Here is a 15,698-nt window from a genome sequence, read left to right as displayed (position 1 = left end):
TTAACATTATTCTTAAAGGCTTAACACTTAAGATTTAATTTACTTTTGTTGTTGTTGTTGCTTTACAATTTATTTTATCTTTTGCAATTTCTTTCTTTCAATTTTCTTCTTCTTCTTTATATTCTTTGGCTTTGGTTATTGTATTATTTTGTTGTTTTTTTTTTTCGTAACCACCTAATTATGCTTAAAGCATAAAACTAAACGTAATTAGCGTTAATATGCAAGACGTCTAGAGTGAAAATTATAGAAAAAAAAACTCAACGAAAACAATTTACGCTTCAGCAATTTCCCCAACAAACAATAAGTGGTTGCGGTGGTGATGGTGGTATGTAGAGGTGGTTGTGCTGCTGCTTCCGATGGTATAAAGTAATTTACAATTCCTTTTTGTTTTTTATTAATTGTAATTTGTTGTAAGTTGTTCGTTGCTGGCAATTGAAAAAAGTCAGTAATTTAATTATGAAAAACAGTTTATTCAATTTATAAGCAGCCACCATTAAGACAATTTCGATGGAATGGGATTAATTGGATAAAATATTAAAAAAATTTTTAAACAAAGATATTTTAAAAATCCACTTTTCTAAAATACATTTATTTTTTTAAGTTATAAAAAATTAATTTTTCTGCAAAATATTTAAAACCTTTTTTAAATTCTTCAAAAAAAATCTACATTTCTAAAAAATATTAAAAAAATATTTCCTTTAAAAAAATATTTACTTTTAAAAAAATCTTTAAAAATCCACTTTTCCAAAAAAATATTTAAAATATATAAATATTTAAAAAATATTTAAACAATTTTAATTTCTTTAAATTAATTTAATACATCGAGCTAACATAACCTAAGAAGTTTTGTTTGTTTGTTTCTATGAACACACCTTGTGTATACCTTCATATCTCCAAGTAGATATTTTCAAGTAGAAGGCATTCCCGTCTTCTACAAGAGGACCTTATGGAGTTGATGATGTTTTCCTATTCAAAGATCTTCTACTCTTCTTTCTGGGGTCATTCTTTTCTACGACTCCACTTTCTGACCCTATATAAAACGACAAAACATTCTGGTCTTTGCCGAGACCACCTCCTTTTACAAGAATGCCTTTTTGGGGAAATTTTCTGATTTCAATTAGTGGACTTGGTAGCCTTCCACTGTAACAGTTTCTGGTCATCAATAAACATTCTGGTCTTCATTTGATCTTCAAATAGATCTCCTTCTTATTCTTTTGAAGGACCTTGTCTGCGTCACCAGTTTCTGGCCTTCTATGAAAAGGTATTCCGATCCTCAACGCGTCACTTTGTTGCCTTTATTCGACGAGCTTCTCAACTTTTAGAAGAAAATCGTCGGGTCCTTTGTTGGCTGATGTTCTACTAGAGCACTACAATAGTTGCGGGTTTTCTTTTAAGACAGCAATTATAAGACAGCAATAAATAAAAATTTTAATTTTTTATTTTAACTTTTGTAAAAAAATATTTAAAAACTTTCTAAAAAAATTCTTTAAAAATTCACTTTGCTAAAAAAATAAGACTTTAAAAATCTTTAAAATCACTTTTCTAAAAAATATTTAAAAAAATTTTCTAAAATTTCTTAAAAAATCCACTTTTCTATAAGATATTTAAAAAAATCTTTAACAAATCCACTTTTTTAAAAATATTTAAAAACTTAAAAAAAATCTTAAAAAAAATCCACTATTCTACAAATATTTAAAAAACGTTTTTAAATAATCTTTAAATAATTCAAATTTCTAAAAATTTTATAAAAATTTAAAAAAATCTTATAAAATCCACTTTTTTAAAAAATATAAAAAAACCAAGGAAAAATCTTAAAAAACTATTAAAAAAATTTAACAAAATTTTTTAAAAAAATCTTGAAAAAATCCACTTTTCCAAAAAATAATTAAAAACTTAAAAAATCTTAAAAATCCAATTTTCTATAAAAAATATTAAAAAACTTTTTTACAAAAAGTTCTTCAGCAAAATCCACGGTTCCAAAAAAAAAATTATTAAATCAACTTTTCAAATATTTAAAAAAAAATATTTAAAAAGTCTAAAAAAATTTAAAAACTTTTAAAAAATATTTTTTAAAAATCCACTTTACTAAAAAGGATTCAAAGACTTTGGAAAATCTTAAAAATCCACTTTTCCACAAAATAAATTAAAATTGTTTTATAAACTTTTCTTAAAAAAATTACTTTTCTAAAATGTATTTAAAAACTTTTTTCCAAAAATGTCTTTATAAAATCCAATTTAAAAAAAAATATTCAAAAACTATTTAAAAACTCACGTTTATTAAACAACAGTTAAAATATAACTTTGGTGGCGTTATTTATTTAATTTTGATTTTTTTCAAAATAATCTGACTTAATCCCATTGTTGTTGTTTTAATATTTAAAACAACTAATTTATTAGTGGAGAATGTTTGGAATTGTTCGCCAAGGGGTAAGGCAGGGAAGACTAGTTTCGATCCTCGCCACAGGTTCTCATCATTTTTCAATAACTTGAAGAAGTTGTTGAAAAATAACTTCGGTCCACATCCACAAAACAAAAAACAAGGGAACTGATGAGATCCTATAGCGAGGATCGAAACTAGTCTTCCCTGGCTTACCCCTTGACGAACAATGTCAAACTTTCTCCACTAATAAATTAGTTGTTATATTAATACAACAAAAATGGAATTAAGCCAGACTATTTTAAAAAATCAAAATTGCAACAGATAAAATATAAAAAAAAAACTATTTTAAAAAGTTCTTTAACATTATTTAAACATTTTTTAATATCCACCTTTCGAAAAAATATTTAAAAAATTGTTTACTTTTGTTTTAAATCTCATTTTCTAAAACTAATATTCAAAAAAATCTTTTAAAAATCCACGCTTCTACAAAAATATTAATGGATATTTTTAATATCTACCTTTCTAAACTAATATTTCTTAAAATAAAAATCCCAAAATATTTTTATAAAAAACTCTTTAAAAAATGGTTTATAAAATTCTGCAATAAATCCACGTTACTAAAAAAATTTAAACAAATTATAAAAAAAACATATTTCTAAAAAATATTTTTGTCTTGATTTTATCGACCTTTCGATTTGTTATTAAATGAAAATTCTTGTTTCGAGCTTGAGACTTGAAAATTGAAAATTGAAAATTTTCATCGAAAAAATATTTTAAAAGAAATTATTAAAAAATCACCTTTTTTAAAAAATATATTAAAAAATTCGTTTAAAAGTTTAGGCTTCTAAAAAATTTAAAAAAAAAATCTTAAAAAAACCACGTTCCTAGAAATGTATTAAAAAACAATCACGTTTCTAAAAAAATTAAAAATTCAATAAAAAATTCATGTTTCTGGAAAAATATATTTTTTATTTTTTTAGAAACATTGATTTTTTGCTGAATTTTTTAAAATAATTTTTTAGAAACGTGGATTTTTTAAAAGATTTGTTTAATATTTCTTACATTACATTTAAAAGGTCGAAAAAAAACTCAAACTTAAACATTTTTTAGAAACTTAAAAATTATTTTTTTTTGTTTATTGTTGTCTTATTAGGTCGAATGTCATTATTTATGAAAGTTTTTTTAATTGATTGAATTAATCGAGCTAACAGGACCTAAGGAGTTTTGTATTGAAAAAGTGAATTCCCACACACCCAACTAATATGCTACGATCGTTTCGCTGGTGGTTTAATTCAGCTCATCAGACATATCGGATGTGAATGGCTAGAAGACAAAGGCTGATTTTGATAACTTTTATTTGTACAAACAAACACGTTTTCAATACAAAACTCCTTAGGTCATGTTAGCCCAATTAATTCAATCACTTAAAAATTTAAGTTTTTTTAAATACTTCTTTTATGAATACCACGTTTCTGAAAAAATTAAAAATAAGATTCTTTAAAATCCACGTTTCCAAAAAAAAAATATTAAATAATAAAATGCTTTAAAAAATTCAAGTTTCTAAAAATAATTAAAAAAAATTGTAACAAGTCTTCATATCTAAAAAAAAATATTTAAATGAAAAATCTTCAAAGAAATCAACGTTTCTAAAAAAATTTTCAAAATTTCCCGTTTTTTGGTAAATATTTTAAATTTAAACGGTTAAATTTTAAATATCCACGTTTAAATCTAATGTTCATTTTTGCTTTACATAAAATTTCTATAAAATCCAATTAAAAAGTAATTGTAAATTGAAAATCACGTTTAAAAATGTTGTATAAAAACACTTTAGAAAATAAATCTTCAATGTTTAAACATCTTAAAAACAGTTGTGAAAAATATACATTTAAAAAAATCACGTTTGATAAAAAATTTTAAAACCCCAGATTTGAAGTAATATCTATATAAAACTATTTTGAAAAACCATTAAATAAATAAATCTTAAAAAAGAAAAACTCCACATTTGAAATAATAATCTCAAATACACCTTTGAAAATTTCTTCAAAATAAAATCGGGTTTGAAAAAAAGAAAAATAAAATTTTGAAAAAATCTTTAAAATATTGACTTTTAAAGAAAGAAAAAATATTCAAAAAATCAATTTTTTTTGAAGCCCACGCCTTTTGAGAAAGCTTCTAGAAAATCCAAGTTTTTCCAATAATTGCTTCATAAACCAATGACACATTACAAAATAAATCTTCAATGTTTAAAAATCTCAAAAAAAAAAACAGTTCAGAAAAATATATATTTTAAAAATCACGTTTGACAAATTTTAAAACCCCAGATTTGAAGAAATATCTATATAAAATCCTTTTTGGAAAACCAATAGGATCCACTTAATGAATAATATAAAACTTTTGAAAAATCTTTAAAATTGTTATTTTAAAAATCTTAAAAAAGAATAAATTCCCATTTAAAATAATAATCTCACATACACGTTTGAAAATTTCTTCAAAATAAAATCGGGTTTGAAAAAAATAATAAAAAATAGGTAAAAAAACTTTTTAAGTTAAACGGTTTTATGTTAAACATACATTGCAATGTTTAAGATAAATGTACTAAAAAGAAAAAAAAATAATAAAATAGATACAGTCGTGGGAATTATAAACATATGCATAGACTAGACTAAAATAAAACCGTGGGGCACGTCAATTGTCTACAATCGTTGATTAAAATGTTTGTTTAGTAATGTTACACTATAATTAGGCAGTTGTTCAACCGACAACGATGGACGTGTGATAAGTAGGGCTAGAATGTGGAAACAAGCTAGCAAGCTCGATTATAAGCGAGTTTTAGGGTTTCATAGTGGTGAGCGAGTAGTACTTTGTCGATTAAAGACAAACTACGAGCAGTGAAACGATTCCTCGCCAGGCAGCAGTGTGAATGTCCAACGATAAACTAGTTGAAACATCTCTTTTATTTACATGGAGTGTATAACTATTGGAATTTCCATGAGCAAGAAATAGTAAGTAATTTCCTCACCGTCTGCGGGCCAACTGCCTAACGACGAATTAAACGATTCTTCTATCGCACATTAAGTCGATAATTTGTAGACAATTGACGTGCCCCACGGTTTTATTTTAGTCTAGTCTATGCATATGTTTATAATTCCCACGACTGTATCTATTTTATTATTTTTTTGTTTTTGTTTTTAGTACATTTATCTTAAACATTGCAATGTATGTTTAACATAAAACCGTTTAACTTAAAAAGTTTTTTTACCTATTTTTATTTTCTAGTTTTTAGTTATTATTTCGCATTCTGTTTAATTCATTTAGTGCTTCATTATTGCAAGGTTTCTTGCCCGTTAGTTTATTGCAGTCCCACTCCTCCATACGTAGTCCCTGCAAAGATCTTACTCTACTAAGAGCCACGTAGGCTTGACCTTCTTCAAACAGTTTCGCACCTAAGTATACGACTGCGTGATCCACAGTGCTGCCCTGCATTTTATGTATTGTAGAATCCCATGATAGTATTAAAGGCAACACAAATCTTTGTGTATCGCTCCCGTTGTTTTGTTAACCTGGCTTCATATTCTTCAGGTGTTTCTGACGCTATCATCTGTGTGTATCGCTCACGTTGCTTTGTTAACCTGGCTTCATATTTTTCAGGCGTTTCTGACGCCGTCATTTGTTTATATCGCTGACGTTGCTTTTTTAACCTGGCCTCTTATTGCTCAGGTGTTTTTGACGCTAATTGTTCCCGCCGTTTCTGAAATCAACTATTTCTATCACCTTCACTTTCTTTAGCTCGTTTTGCTTTATACTTTTCTTTGCTTTTTGAAGCCTTCGTTTACGTTGTGTTGCAGTTTCTGTTTTATTTGTGTTTGTATTTTTTATATTTTTTTACCATTGTGTTCCCACGAGTAATGGACATTTAAACGGTCGACGCCCCAGAGGTCCAATTAAACGGGCAATGCTATGTACAACAAGATGCGCCTGAGTCTTGAGCGGAAAACGCTAACGACATATCATTTTTATCCACCCTAATGCCATACAGTTCTCGGCGCGTTTTAACCTTTCACCTTAACTTGGGTGGTGTACCGCTAACGACGTATAATTTTTAGCCACCCTAACGCCACACAGTCCTCAACACGATAAAAAATGTTGACTTGGGTGGTGGATTCAGCTGGATTAATCAGATACCTAAATTACATGTTCAATTTCTAAATTTAAATCTTATTTGTACGCCATTTAGTGGCTGCGCCCATCTTAAATATTGAGGTTGTATAGTGCACTGTATTCTTCTTGTCAAGCCCTTTTATTTGATACCCATATTTGTGGGATTGATAAAAAATTGTTATCAGCCATTTGGTAGCGGCGGCCATCTTAGATTTCAATTTTGCATAGTATATTGTATTCTACTTGTTGAGACCTTTCATTTGATACCCATGTTGATGGGATTGATAAAACCTAAGTTATCCGCCATTTTGTAGAGGCCGCCATCTTGGATTTTAATTTTATATAGTACATTGCATTCTACTGGTTGAGCACTTTCATTTGATACCCATATTGATGGGATTGATAAAACCTACGTTATCCGCCATTTTGTAGCGGCCGCCATCTTGGATTTCAATTTTTTATAGTATATTGTATTCTGCTTGTTGAGCCCTTTCATTTGATACCCATATTGATGGGATTGATAAAACCTACGTTATCCGCCATTTTGTAGCGGCGGCCATCTTGAATTTATAATGATAATGAATAAACATAATTGTATTGTCACCAAAATCCAAAGTGTATACAAAATTTCAGATTAATCGGTCGACAGGAAGAGGGTCAAATTTGAATTACTAAATTTGACCCAAGAATAAATAATAAAACAAACGGGGTGAGCTAAATAAAACCATTTAAAAATCACCTTTTGGAAAAAATCATTAAAATATTGACGTTTAAAGAAAAAAATATTTAAAAAATCTAATTTTTTTCAAGTCCACTACTTTTGAGAAATCTTCTCGAAAATTTAAGTTTTTCCAATCATTTCTTTATAACCCAAGGACATTATTTTAGAATCCAACATTTAAAAAAAAACTTAAAAAATGTAAAAAATTCACGTTTCTTAAAGAATTGTTTAATAAACATGAACATTTATTTTTTTGTGGCAAGATAGCTCACTGATTTTATCTTGTTAACACCACAAGATGGTACGTGTCCACATGAGATTAACGGGAGGCCAAGATAAGTTCAGGATAACCAAGATAATACCAGGAGAATGGCAATTATAAATGTTACTTTTTATCGATTGTCCCTATGAATTTATCTATATTTAATATATTCCTCGATGTTAAATCATGTTTAAAATATCATAGTGACCATCTACAAATTATAGGTCAGCACAAAAAAAAATGTTCATACATTTAGGCAGCACAATTTTTAATCCACCACTGTAGAACCCACTGTGCTCCAATGTTTAGTTATAATAGCAGGCCTAGCACGCTTAACAAATCAAAAACACACTTTTCGCTATTACCTTAACTTTTTCACTTTTAAATAGAATCACGATTGTGTTTATTTCCAAAATTGGTGTCTACTTCTAGGCGATTATGTATATATTTGTATTTTAAGTTAAGGTTTCATAGTTTTTTAGGAAATAGCTAGACAATAAAACTTCCCCAACTACGTTGTCCTTTGAAAGACTACCATCTGTTCTTGACATTTGTCATACTTTGCCCCACTTACTCTCCACTTTGAAGTGGAGCTCCACTTCAAAACGGGTTTCATTAAATATTTTGGGGTTATTCCAAAGGAATATCCCTCTTATGAATTATGCTTAGCAAGCATCTCATAATGTCATGACCACAAACACAGGTTTTAAATCTCTACTTGGGGTTAAAATCATTTTAATTAATGTTGTCATTTTCTATTTGGTTTATCCGCAAAACAGGCGTACATATTTAATGCAGATACGCGAAGATTTCAGAAAAAAATATTCGCTTACTTGACATTCTGTAAATATGTGTTTGTGGAGATAAATTCATGGAACATGTCATTTGTTGATGGCATACACGCTCGCTCTCTCACATATAAGTACACGAGTACATGCATTGACACCTTAAATAAATACACTTTAACACGAAGCACGCACACGCTTCGTTTTTTGGAATTAACGTGTAAATCGTGTAGGTATAAACCGTGTAGGTAAATATTGCCATGACATCACTTTGTGGTAAAGTTTTCTCTTTGGTGTTGCTGTTTTTTTTTTTCCTTTAGTTTCTTCGTGTTGTAGGTATTATATTTATCATGTTATCCTGTTTTGGGGGGAGGGGAGTGGATATAATGTTGTTGATTGTGTGGGTCTTTACCATCATCATCATCGTTGGTTTAAATATAGATTTTCCATTCTACTGAGTAAGGGGGGTGGAGGGGGGTTGATGCAAAGGTGACCATTGTGTTTCTTTTCGTCTATTGTCTTGTTTGTTTTCTGGCCATGACATGTTCTTACCATATTTTGTATAAAATAATTGTAGAGTAGGAGATAGAAAAACAACTGACAACACCTAAAAGTAGGCACTTAATATATATTTTAAAATACCTTAAAGTATAACTTTTTTAACAAATTGTTAATAGCAACAAAAATATTTTTTAAGTTTCTCACGAACTTCCCAGCAAACAGGAGGTTTTTGGTTATATGCCAGTTAGAGCCTTTTCTCATATGAATGAGAACATCCCGAATCTGTTTTTAGATTGATTCCTTAAAGTATACACAAAGTATAACTTTTAACAATACTTTAGAACAGGAAATGTATATATCCTTTACTTGCGAGAAAGCAAGAGAGTTTCTCTTTACAGTCACACAATTCACCAAATTGAAAAAAATGCGATGACACCCCCTAAAGTATGTAATAGAAAAATATGGTGCCTATCGCAGGAGTAAAGTTCACAGAGGGCTCGAGTCTGGTATTTTGCCTAAAAGTATGCACCACATTTTAAAATAGTATTATATTTCCATTCTCACCATTAATTTTCAATTACCATTTAGTTTTAGCTTGTCACAAAGTATTTCCCAAAAAAGATCTGCACATTAAATGTACAACACAGTGGCTCCCAGTAAAAAACATTGATGCATATTTTCTAGCAGCTTGCATTGTTGTTATTATATGTCAACAATGTACATTATGTAAAGAGAGCAACATTCACAGAGAGCTCGAGTGCAGTCCTTTGCCTCAAACTACCCTAGTTTCTACTCCAAAATTTTATTGTTCCCTAAAAGTATGCACCATATTTTAAAATTTTATTTTATTTTCATTTCCACCATTAATTTTTCATTAACACTTACCTTAGCACGTCAAAAAAAGAACATTTCCCAAACAAACATATTTTTTTTCTCACACAACTTTATGACTTTGACAATATTTTTTGCGCTTGAGGTGTGACAAACATTAATGAAATGACAGAAAAAATCAGTGGCGAAATACAGAAAGAACTACGCAGAAATGTGACATTTTACAAAAATATCCAGAGCAGCAAACACAAGATTTTACGATAAGCCACGTTTTAATTTTGCGTTCGCTACCAGAAATTGCATATTCATATAAACGATTTTGCCAGCAAACGAGGGGACGAAACATTCACAAAAAGTGAAAGGAGAATTACACAAAAAAAAAAATAAAAATAAAATTTAAACGAAAATTTCGTAGCTGCCTCCCTTTAGCCATAATTTTGCTTCCATTATCCCCCCTTCTCCCCCACTAAATGGATAATCATTACATCAGAGTGACTAACGTTAAAATATCACGCCACTGTTTCCATATCCTTAATGAATTCACCAAACCAACCTTTAGTTAAATTTCTTTAATGGATTTTGACATGTTCATACCTTTTTGTTGATTTTTTTTTTTTTGCAAGCCGGTAGATTGTAGTGAAGTCAGCCCCTGAAAAGAGGGTGGAGGTTTATGTGAGTCAGTGAAGACGGATATATGGTTTGGAAGATGGTATAGGGTATAGAGAATGGGAAATAAGAAAATAAATCCCAAAACTTAAAATATTAAGATTCCAAAAAAGGAAAAACATTCCACAAATTAAAAAAAATTAAACAGTATATTAAATATTGTTTCCATTTCAATTTTCTTTTTTTTAATTTTTCTCTAATTTTTGCAAATAAATACCCAACCTGTTTCTCCCACTCACTCCCACTCACTCAACTAGAATGTGACTTTGGCTCATTTACAGTTTTTGGCTTCATTACCATTAACATGCTGAAATTGTTGTTGTAGAAGTAGAAAAATGTTATTGCACGTTGTTACCATACTTTGTTGGTTAAGAGGTTTGTGTGTGAATATTGGATGCTTTAAGCTCCACATACCCACCCTACCCCTTCCTTGGGTTTTTTTTCCCTTTTTTCCCTGGCAATTTGGCTTATTCACAATCTACTTTTTTTCTGATGCATTTTATCCTATTACAAACAAACCTTTTGGGGTTGTTGGTTGCCTGGCTGCTTGCTTGGTTTGTTAACCCAGAGAAAATGAGGCAAACGACAAAAAAAGAAGACAAGATATTATCATTTTTTCTGCCTTTGTTCTAACATTATCCCACACGTTCAACCTTTGCACCGTCATCACCAGCCACCAATGCCCCCAAGAACATGAACTTTGGCCCAACGTTCAAGTGGTAATGCAAGAGATGCTACTTGGATTTGTTTTCTCATTGTGTGGGTTTTTTATTCATCACATATAATTTTTTTTCTGCATATTTTAAATATTTGCCAAGAGTTTACATGCTGCTGGTTGCCGCTACTGCCTGTCTCCTGCTGCTGTTGTTGGTAACGCTAATTAGGTGTTCACATAGACGCCGTGTTATTATTTGTAATAATTAACTGTTTCAAGAGATGAAGTTGAGGAAAAATGTTTTTAATATGAAATATTTGAATATTTTTGAAAAGATATATAAATTTAATATTTAATTTATTAATTACAATTTTTAAAAATTTATAATTTATAATTTTTTGTTACTAATATTTTTCAAAATTTTCTAATATACATTTGTTTTTTTAATTACAGGTTCGAACCCTTTTCGTAAGTGGTCTACCCATGGATGCAAAACCACGTGAACTGTATTTGTTATTCAGAGCTTATGAGGTAAGTGTAACATTAGGTATATACTCGCTACATTTTTTGACCGAAATTGCTGTAATTTAACATTTAAGGTTTCCAGTGGTCACAAAAGTTCTTAAGCAAAAATTGTCAAAATAGGGGAATATTTTACTATAACCTCCGAATTTTAGGTATTTTGAGGATTTTTTCTATATATTTTGACCGATCTACATTTAAATTGGCTTTTGAGTTTCTCAGGGGTCAAAAAATTTGGCCACCAAAAATTGCCTAAATAGGTGCACATTTTGGTATAGCCCCCATATAACGGTACCTCAGGATTTTAGGTATTTTGAGAACTTTAGCTGCAGTTTTTGTCCGAACTACTTGCAATTTGACTACAGACGTTCCCAGTGGTCACAAAACTTCTTCACCACAATAGTTGAGTAGTTCGGAATACCCCTCCGCTACTTCGACATTTGAGGCTCCCAGTGGTCACAAAACTTGTCCACCAAAAAATTTCAAAATAGCCCCATGTAACGCTAACACCCGATTTTAAATATTTTGAAGATATAAGCCACATTTTATCAACGAACTATCTGTAATTTGACATTTGAGGTTCCCAGTGGTCACAAAGTTTCTCCACCAGAAACTGTTGTTGTTGTTGTAACAGTGTTTTTTTATTATGTTTGTATGTTCATTCCTCTGTTCAATCTGGCTCTGGGTCTATCTCCAGTTCCAGAAAAATGTCTGCTTCGATGGGATGTAGCCACAGATCCACTGGAGTTAGATGGGTAGGTTTGGCGGGGCAGTTGAAAAGGTGTTCTGTGTCGTGCGGGCCCATGCCACATACTGGGCAGATGTCTTGCACGGCGCGATCGATTTCCGCCCAATAAGAATTTAGGCGACTGTAATATCCCGAGCGTAGTTGAGCCAAAACTACTCTGGTTTGTCGTGGCAGCTGACGCTCCTCAGCTACGATAGATGGGGGATGTACTCCGAGTACTTTATTCACACCATAATTGCTTAAGGTCTTGGCAACTGCATCCGTGTGAATGCTATTAAAACCTGCTTGATATGCTTGTTGATCTAGGGGTTCTCTCCTGTATCGTTGGACCTCTCCCTCTAGAGCATGGATATCCTTCCTGATCTGCCTGAAGGTGTCGGGCCTACCCACAAGATGGTGATTGGGATGGCTCGCACGGTAACATCCAAGCAGGTACTGCAACGAAAGCATCTCATTGTGTTGCTTTACTGGAAGAATCATTGACTCCTCATGTAGATGGTCCACTGAAGATTTGAGGAGGCACCCTGTTGCTGTTCTCAGGGGGGAATTCTGGCAAGTTTGTATCTTTTTCCAATTCGTATCACATAATCTCGGGTACTAGACTGGAGCCGCATAGCTTACCACAGACCAACCTATCGCGTTATATGTGGTCAACAAGGTTTCTTTATCTGCACCCCAAGTGCTGCCGGCTAGGGACTTGAGGACCTTGTTCCTACTTTTCAGCTTGTCGCATATAGCTGTGGCGTGTGCGTACGACGTGAATGTAGTGTCGAATGTGACCCCTAAAATTTTAGGGCAGTTTGAGGTCGGAATTCTGCTACCGTCGTCCATGACATTCAACTCACGTCCAAACTGCTGTGTCCATGTGGTGAACAGAGTGGCTGTAGATTTTGTGGCGGAAATCTGCATATTCCTCGAATGGAAAAAGGTGGTAAGATCGGTTAAATAGTTGTTCAGTCTGTCACAGATTTCATCAGGAAAGGTACAAGACGCCACGATCGTGCAATCATCCGCATACGTTACGATCTCGATGCCGTATGGAGGGGGCGGAATATAGGAGAGGTAGAGGTTAAACAGTTCCGGAGATATCACCCCACCTTGGGGGACTCCCTGTTTCACTCTACGGGGTTTGGACTTCTTATTTCTGAATTCCACGTACGACTGGCGTCCACACATATAGTTGACTATCCAAAGTTTCAAGCTTGGCCGGAGGGTTGTCTGCTCAATGTCCTCAAACAGCGTGGAGTGCCTGACTGTATCAAAGGCTTTTGATAAGTCAAGCGCCACCATACCTGTTCTATAGCACGGTCGTCTCTGGTTGAGTCCTTGACAGATATATGTGGTAATGGCGTGCAGCGCTGTTGTCGTGCTGTGCTGCTTACGGAATTCATGCTGATGATCGGCAACTTGATAGCTATTTCTAAAACTTGGGAGGATTAAGTCCTCAAGTGTCTTTGCAACTGGCGACAAAAGCGAAATCGGCCTGTACGATTCACTTTTGCTGACATCCTTGCCTGGCTTCCGTAGTGGGACCACCCTGCCCATTTTCCAGACTTCGGGAACAACGAGGGTGGCTAGCGACAAGAAATTGTGGACATAGGGTATAGCGCGATTTTAGGTACTTTGAGGGTTTTAGCTGCTGGTTTTGTCCGAAGTGCCTGTAATTTGACAATTGAGGTTCCCAGTGGCCACAAAACTTGTCCCCCAAAAATTGTCAACATAGGTCCACGTTTTGATATGACCCATTAAAACGGCACTATCGGTGGCAGATATTTTTGTTTTTATCTACATTTTCGGGCAAGATTGGATATCCGGTGGCATTTGTGGTTCCTAGTGATTAAAAACTTCTCCCTCAAAAATTGTGGACATAGGCCGCAAATGATACGCCCAGGTATTTTCAAGTTTTTAGCCCAGTTGTCAAAGAAAAACGCCTTCACCTAAAATTGTGGACATTGGTTCTTGAGGGTATATAAAGGTCGCCCTGGGTAATCCCTGGCCAATCGCTTTCTGGAATACCGCGCCTTGTCATCTTTTCATCCACTTGCTTGCGCCATATATTCTTTGTCCTGCCAATTCTGAGTGCACCGCCATGTGGCATGTATTTATACGCCTCTTTAGCGGGTTCATAATCGCTCATTCTTATGATATGGCCTAGCCAACGCAATCGCTGCATCTCGATACGTTTATCTATACTGATGTCGTTGTATAGCTGATACAGCTCGTGGTTCATGTGACGTCGATATTCACCGTTTGTGGCGTGTACGGCGGTGCCGAGGTATACCAAGTCTTTTACTACCTCAAAATTATAGGAACCAACTTCAACAGTTGGACCGAGCTCAATGGACGCATCTCGCGTCGACACCATCAGCTTGGTCTTCTCGCCGTTTACCGCCAGACGCACTTTAGCAGATTCTCCTTAGACTTTCATAAAGGTATCGTTCACTTCTTTTACTGATCGTCCCATGATGTCTATATCATCAGCACAAGCAAGTAACATGTGGCTATTGTGCAGATTGTCGTAAAAATTTTAAAACTTTTTGTTGTGTGTTGCATACTTTTAAGGGGCATGTTATGGGTTTGAGTCTTTAATAGCTTTGTTCCAGAAAGCTATTAAAGACTCAAACTATAACATACCCCCTAAAAGTATGCAACATACAACAACATTATGTCTTAAATATTATTTGGCCCTCATTCACAAATATTTTCTTTTTTGCTTTTGCAGGGCTATGAAGGATCTCTATTGAAAGTTACCAGCAAAAATGGCAAGACTGCATCGGTAAGTAGCAAAAAAACAAAATCAAACAATTCATAGCAATAGAAAATTATTATTTTATTTTATTTAAATATATATATCACATCACTTATGCTAAATGAATTTTGTATACCGTTTTTTTATTCTCTCCCCCCTCAAAAAAACTACACCCACTGTCAAAAAATATATCTCACCAACAAAACCAAAAAAACACACACCGATACACTCACTAAATGGTTTCCCTGTGCAACTGAAATTTGAAACACAACCACAGCCTGTTGGTTTTGTTACATTCCATACACGTGCGGGCGCTGAGGCCGCCAAGCAAGATTTACAGGTAATAAAAAAAAGAAATTAATATAATTATTTAACACCCAAGAAAAATATATAGTGAAAACTAACAAAATAAATTGTAAACTATTTTGTATAACTTTAGAGAGAGAAAAATCCAATTTGGAAAATGAAACGAAAGTCTTTAGAACATATTAGTTTTGAAAAAAAAATACAAAAAATATTAATAGATAAGCACCTTAAGGAAATAAATGCACCACACCCCTCTCTATTTGCAAAACAAAAATTGAAAACAAACGGCATTTAAAAATTATGAAATTATATTTTTTTATATAACAAATGCCTGTGGTCTAGAAATTGCCATGAAATAACAATTTTTCACTACCCAGCAGACTAAGAAAAAAAAGAACGAACATAAATTAATTG

The 15,698-nt window shown here is 32.4% G+C and overlaps 1 protein-coding gene across 1 annotated transcript in view; it reads left to right on the top strand.

The window, feature by feature from the left end:
- The window catches only part of cpo (RNA-binding protein), a gene marked incomplete at its 5' end in the record, with an annotated part of 262,756 nt that overhangs the window by 221,886 nt on the left and 25,172 nt on the right, over positions 1–15,698 (top strand). Inside the window, 3 exon segments of the mRNA XM_073958618.1 lie at positions 11,413–11,490; positions 14,952–15,005; positions 15,256–15,318. Coding sequence (XP_073814719.1) covers positions 11,413–11,490; positions 14,952–15,005; positions 15,256–15,318 — 195 coding nt within the window.

Source organism: Musca autumnalis, unplaced genomic scaffold, assembly GCF_047663935.1.
Source record: "Musca autumnalis isolate F117 unplaced genomic scaffold, ASM4766393v1 scaffold_1, whole genome shotgun sequence".
In the NCBI taxonomy this organism is placed as follows: domain Eukaryota; kingdom Metazoa; phylum Arthropoda; class Insecta; order Diptera; family Muscidae; genus Musca; species Musca autumnalis.
Note: the sequence above shows the minus strand (reverse complement) of the source record. Positions and strands in the feature narration are given on the sequence as shown.